The sequence below is a fragment of the Cynara cardunculus genome (assembly GCF_001531365.2).
Source record: "Cynara cardunculus var. scolymus isolate 2C chromosome LG 10, CcrdV1, whole genome shotgun sequence".
NCBI classification, from domain to species: Eukaryota; Viridiplantae; Streptophyta; class Magnoliopsida; order Asterales; family Asteraceae; genus Cynara; species Cynara cardunculus.
This window is the reverse complement of record NC_037537.1, coordinates 26,936,219-26,943,046: the sequence shown is the minus strand read 5'-3', so window position 1 is coordinate 26,943,046 and position 6,828 is coordinate 26,936,219. Positions and strand designations below refer to the sequence as shown.

Below are 6,828 nucleotides of genomic sequence, written 5' to 3'. Positions count from 1 at the left end.
TTAAAATTCAAGATTACAAGTAATTATGCATAAATACAACTTATACAAGCTCGATGTTTGAATTTGTATAAATACAAAATCACATAAAGCCATATTATAACATCGACTGAGATAAAAAATAAAATAAAATATTAAAATCATGATGTATCTCGCTGCATTGCACGAATACGCTTCTAATAATATAATAATATATTCCATCTTTTGTCTTTTGGCTTTTGGTGATAAGACGACCCACAGAAATTATATACCCTTTGGGAGTTGGAGGGTGTTTGGGAGTTGGGACCTCGATGTTGACTCGTCAAGTGGTCAAACCCGAACACGTTAGACTTATAATTAATTTTGTTTTATATTTTACATGATAAAGATTTTGGGTTCGATTTTATACCAACCTTTTTCAAATTACGTCTTATATTTATTCTTTTTAGAAATAAAAGAAGATTTTTGATTTACTTTAAGGGGTTGTTTGACAGTTGCTAAATGATTTGATGCAGAATGATTAAGAGACTTTTATGATATAATACAAAATGAAATATAATTATTCGGTAACTGTTTATAATGGAATTACAGTGCTGAATGGTTAAGGGATACTTATGATACAAAATTATTCAAAGGGTTTTAAAAACATTAAGAAACAATTTTTTTTAACAAACAAGATTCACCTCTTAATAAAATTATTAAAAAGTAAATAAAACAACCTTTAAGTTAATAGAAAGCATTTGATAGTATAGTTAAAAAATCAATGTTAAATGCATTCTAAATCATGACAAGACATCTCTTTTTTTCACAATCAAAATTTGATATTTTGTATGGATTAAAATTATGGCATGATATTATAGTGTATATATATATTTAAGTCCGAAAAACTCGGTCCTTCTAGACTTAGGGGCTGTTTATCAAAAACTTATTCGGGTAAACATTTACCAAGTGACATCACATTACCGGATGAATATGGTAAGGATCAAGAATCTTACTCACAAAGATCATGAGTTTTACCCGGTAAGTGAAGACGACTTCTCTTACCATGGTAAGCGCATATCGGGTAAATTGTTGCATATGATATCGTTTTGGTGGAATAAAATTTTATCTGGTAAGTAAATAGTAGTGTTAGATTTTACCGGTAAACATTTATCGGGTAAGTGTTTGATAAACGACCCTTTAAATAAAAGTTTAAAATATTTATTTACAGTTTTTTTATTTTTATTAAATTTTTAAAAGACGTGGAAGGAAAACAAAAGTGGCTTGGGGAGGACGAAAGTGGGTAGCCGGTTTTAAAGAAAACCGGGTTCTCCTGCTTTCGTTTTTCATGTGTTTTAAGAACAAACCATATTCTCCCCTTTCTTTCTACCAAATCTCTCTCTACCAGATTCACGCAGCTTTCCTCCTCTATTCTCTCTCCCTGTAAACTCTCTCTTTCGATTCATTTTCGAAGTGTTGTTGCTGTTCATCAGTCAAAATGCACTCTAATCACTTGCTTCTTGAAGAACCTATCAGAATGGCATCCATTCTCGAGCCGTCTAAAGCTGTAAGTACAAGAAGTTTCAATTCCATGGATCTGTTTTTGTGTTTTTTTCTTGTTTAAGTTTCGATTTTACTCATGGAATCTTACTTCATATGTGCATTACTTTTTGAAGATTAACGATCTAGAATTTCTGAAACATTTGCGATTTTGTTTTACGTATTTGCAGAATTTCTTCCCCGCGATGACCAAAATCGTTGGAACTTTAGGCCCTCGCTCGCGATCTTTGGAGGTTATCTCTGGTTGCCTCAAAGCTGGCATGTCTGGTATGTTTTTTGTTCTTCATTGATGTCATCTTTATTTTTTTTATGTTTGTGTGGTACTGATTCGTTTTGTCGACTTGAAGATTTGTAATGCTCTTATAGTCTTGTGGACTAGGAGCTACTTTTTGCAAGTGATGCCAAATCTTATATTTTTTAGAGGCCAGGAAAATATGAATATGGATTTTGTTGCAAATTTACACCAACATTAATTTTCTATTTTCAGTACTCATTCTAATGTTTGTTTTTATTTTCTGTTTCTGAAAAAAAACTTGCAATTTGCACCAATTTGAAGTTTGAAAGCCGTGTCTTTGATTCCAGAATTATAGCAACTCCAGTTATTTAGGAGCAAGTGAAATTTGTTTATGTCGATAAATGTGATGGCTTTTTTGATGGTTTGGTTCATGTGGATGTGGCAGTGGCTAGATTTGATTTTTCATGGGGAGACTCAGAGTATCACCAAGAAACTTTGGATAATCTGAGGACCGCCGTCAGGAGCACCAAGAAACTTTGTGCTGTAAGTTTTTTCATTCTTTATTCGTTATCTTAAACCTATTTCAATTGATCGACTTAATAAGAAGAAATGGCCACAAAATCTTCTGTTGATTCTGTGAGTAAGAGTGTGCTGTTGGAATTCCTTTTACCCTTTTTCTGTTAAGTCTTCTACAATAGATAGCAAAGTGATTGTTTAATGTAACAAGATAGGTGGCCTACATTTAGGTCAACCTGTGTATATCACTTTCCCCCACATGAGAGATTTGAGGGATCGTAACTCACCAGAGGCAAGTTTGTTTCTTGGTTTTAGCTTCATCCCCACACTCATGCAAGAAAGTAATAGAAATAATTAAAGGTAGTTGCTGTTTTCCACTAGACCATGTTGTTTTAAGTGGTAATCTTGAGGGACCTTGGGTCGTCTTATACAACTGGGTTACCTATGTTGGAGCTACTTTTATTTGCAAAGTGGATACTAATTGTGGGATGGAGGGAGTAATAAAATAATGATTCTTCATAAGCAAACGGAAGAACTACTAACTGATAAACTATAGCCAAAGTTACGTTTAATGTGTGTACAAGTGTGTGTGTACTTATATACATATCCATTTTCTAGAGGTTTGATGTTGTCAAATATTTATTCCAAGAGGCAAAGAATGAAGCCCCTGAAGCATTCCGAAGTAATGGCAGAGTCGCTTACAAATACAAATACAAGTATCTCCTTAATTTTTGGAGCTATGACTAAAGTGGTTGCCCCTTTTGTTGTGTGTAAAGTTAGATAGCATCTACGAAAATTATCTAGTTTTGATGCCTATCTTATTAATGTAACTACAAGTCTCTCTCTGAAACATATTAAGAACCAAGATAGTCACAGATTGTCTAAAACTGGCGACGATTCCTTTTGCTCTAGGTGATGCTCGATACAGTTGGCGCTGAGATGCAGGTTGTGAATAAGAGCGAGAAGGCCATTTCCCTTCAACAGGATGATAATGTTATTCTGACCCCTGACAAAGGTCAGGAAGCTTCTTCTCAAGTATTGCCAATCAACTTTGATGGACTAGCTAAGGTGAGAACGCTTTTGCCTTCTCGTTGATGTATACATATTTGTTCTAGGTCTATATTGCCTTTAACCTTTATCTTGATAAACTGATGTCCTCCCCGATCCCTGTCACAAGGAAACTATGAAAGTTTGTAGCTCGGTAAATCATTAGTGCTTCTGAAATGTTTAAGTTCCAATTATTATCCAATGTTGATAATTCACTAAAAAAATCCATAAGATTTCTTGAAATATTGCATGCTGGTACTCCTATATGATTGTTTAAGACATAAGTGTGTATGTGCTAACTCTTAGTACCGTAAGTGTAAAATTATTGATGAGTTATCCCGACCCCCTTTTTAGTCGCTCCTCTATGCTTATGAGACTGTTTGTGGTCCTTGCAGGCTGTGAAGAAGGGAGACACCATTTTTGTTGGTCAGTACTTGTTCACAGGAAGTGAAACAACCTCTGTTTGGCTGGAGGTAAGGCATTCTTTTTTCTCTTATTTAAAAAAGATGTAGCACAACTTTTGTTGCTCATCTAAGCTGAGTTAGTTTTTGCTTCCTGGAACGAGTTAGAAGTGGACATGCACGTGTAATGCTGCTGTACTTGTTTGATAATTGAAACATATGCCTTTTACCAATTCTTAACCCATAGTAATCAGACACATGCAAAATAACATTTGAAAGTATAAATGCTGTCCAGAAAACCAAGTATGATTTGTTCATTATTGGACTTGAGCAGGTTGATAAAGTGGAAGGGGACGATGTTGATTGCAAGATAAAGAATTCTGCTACTCTGGCTGGGGCATTGTTCACTCTCCATGCCTCCCAGATTCATATTGATCTGCCTACTCTCACTGATAAAGATAAAGAGGTGAGCCTTTTGGTTCAGGTTCAGTTTATGGATTTTGATATTTCGTTTTTTTCTCTCAAAAGGTGATGGATATTGCTTGATAATTATGGTTTCTATCAGCTCCTCACGGAGGGGCTGTTTATTAACCTTATGGGTCTGAATGGTCTGAAACCTCTAAATCATTCAGATGTCTTGGTTGTTGATCGCATCTAAAGGCTTCTTACTTAATCAAATAAATTTTTTGATGTTTAATCATAAGTACATAGCGGCCAACCATTGAACTAAAGAGCTTTGCTATATTTGCATGTACAATCGACTAGTATATTTTCTATTTTGGATACATTTTAATAAAAAGAATTGTAATGAAATTAAGAATCTTATGTTGTATTCTAGTAGTTAGAATTTGTTATTTACCAAATTACAGTCTTTTATAATGTAATCAAATTATATATATATATATATATATATATTTATGAATCTTACTTGCACATGGGATTTTTATTAAATTATTTTGATTACTTCTACTCGTTGCGTTTGTGTATCTACATTAGATTTCTAGTTGAATTATTTTTGTTACTTGTATCTGATTCATTATTTTACACATCAACTTTCTTAATTTAATTTAAATTGTACTTATTCAACTATAATCAAAATAATACGTAAATCAAAGATTGCACATCAAATTAAGAGTTGTACTCAAACTATTACTGTGATGGTTTTGTTGATTTTGTTATTTAGTTACATCTAAAGTTGTTTTCAAGCTGTGATACAATTTCTTAGGATTTACCATTTGGTTTTGTCAAACATCTTTCAAATATTTCAAAAGGTTAACATGGTTGTTCGTCACCCTTGTCAAATACTGTTTAGGTTTCTTATTTGTTCAACACCTTTTCATTCAGTCTTATGAAAAATCAACACCTAGTGGCTGATGATTAATGTCCAGAAACATTTGCACCATGTTTTGTTGAACATCATTTTGTGCTATCGGCCAACCGGATCTTACTAAGCATTTATCAGGTTTCAATAACAAGTTATCATAAGTTGGATGGCTTTTAAGACAACTTTAAAGGATAATGACAAAATCATTTTTAGTTGGTGCAATTAACCCTTTTTATAAATAGTTCCTCTATAATTTACTAAAAGGATTGTTAATCAGATGGTTTAGTTTGGATCCTCAGCATTCAAATATGAGTTGGAATAGTGCCTTTGATGAATTTGTTTCCTATTTCAGAACATTAGCACTTGGGGGGTTGCAAACAAAATTGACTTTCTCTCATTGTCATACACGCGCCATGCGCAAGATGTTCGTGAAGTAAGTGTGCTTTTACAGATGCCCTTATTTTTTTTATTCATATTTCCTATTGCTTTCACTTATATTATCTGGCTATTCCGAGCATTTTGACGGTAACATGTTTAACCTTTTGGTTTGCTACTGCAGGCACGTGAATATCTTTCTAAGCTTGGCGAACTTAGTCAAACCCAGATATTTGCAAAAATTGAAAATATAGAGGTGATTGTCTTTGCTTATTTGGATTTTGTTCATGTTTTTTCAAAGCCAGTTCTATTCATGACTAGAGGTTGAGTTTAAGTTGGAGTTTATATCCATTGACATCTTAATTCTTTATAGGGTCTAACTCGCTTTGAAGAGATTTTGCAAGAGGCAGCTGGTATTATCCTTTCCCGTGGAAATCTTGGCATTGATCTTCCACCAGAGAAGGTAGTTTTATCAAGTTAAATAGAGTAACCGTTTCGTGGCAGGTATATGCCAAATATTTAGAAGAAATATATTAGCATTAAGTTTCTGTACATTTCTTGTAGTGACAAAAACATGGTACATCAGGCAAATACCTCTTCCCTAACCCTGAACACTCGAACAACTTAAAGTAGTAGCCATGCATTCTTGAAGAGTAAGTTTAGTGCTATATATTTACAGAATCAACAAGGTATGCCTGGTGGGCTTGTTTATCTTCTAGAGGGAAAATTATACAAGCAAAAGTTAGTTTATGCAGCAAACTGTTTCTTAGGGTTGTATGTGTCGGATGAGGGGCGGACTGAAACAGGATGGTTGAGAAACATGCACAGTTATCCTAGACCCTCATCTCCGTCTAGATGCATACATATCAATTTTTTGGTCTTTGGACAAATGGCAAAAGCCTAAACATGGTCCAAAGAGCAAAAAATCAGATTTGTATTTATCTAGACGGAGATGAGGGACTAGGATAACTGTGCATGTTTCTCAACCATCCTTCGATCCGCCCCTGATCCGACACGTACACACCCTAAGAAACAGTCTGCTGCATAAACTAACTTTTCCTTGTATAATTCTCCCTCTAGAACATAAACAAGCCCACCAGGCATACCTTAGGTATACCTGCTGATTCTGTAAAAATATATAGCACTAATCTTACTCTTCTATTGCAAGAATGCATGGTTGCCACTTTAGGTTGTTTGTTTTCAGGGTTAGGGGAGGGGTATTTGCCTGATGAGCCATGTTTCTGTCATTACAAGAACTGTTACAGAGTTGGAATTTCCTATTACGATAGTCTTACAAGTGAACTATATGTGCTGGAACTTTGGAAGACGGTACCACATAGCTTTCTTTAATTGATATGAGTAAAAGATTATTTTGTTTTTACATATAATATTTAATCCAAGTTCAAGCCTGACCA

At 34.3% G+C, this 6,828-nt stretch overlaps 1 protein-coding gene across 1 annotated transcript in view; it reads left to right on the top strand.

Moving 5' to 3' along the window:
• Positions 1–1,347: 1,347 nt before the first annotated feature.
• The window catches only part of LOC112519195 (pyruvate kinase 1, cytosolic-like), a 7,648-nt gene continuing 2,167 nt past the window's right edge, over positions 1,348–6,828 (top strand). Inside the window, exons 1-9 of the mRNA XM_025127190.1 lie at positions 1,348–1,522; positions 1,686–1,782; positions 2,196–2,293; positions 3,179–3,334; positions 3,709–3,786; positions 4,049–4,180; positions 5,391–5,471; positions 5,598–5,669; positions 5,787–5,876. Of these exons, the coding sequence (XP_024982958.1) occupies positions 1,454–1,522; positions 1,686–1,782; positions 2,196–2,293; positions 3,179–3,334; positions 3,709–3,786; positions 4,049–4,180; positions 5,391–5,471; positions 5,598–5,669; positions 5,787–5,876 (873 nt within the window). The 5' untranslated portion in view covers positions 1,348–1,453. The remainder of the gene's footprint in view (positions 1,523–1,685; positions 1,783–2,195; positions 2,294–3,178; positions 3,335–3,708; positions 3,787–4,048; positions 4,181–5,390; positions 5,472–5,597; positions 5,670–5,786; positions 5,877–6,828) is intronic.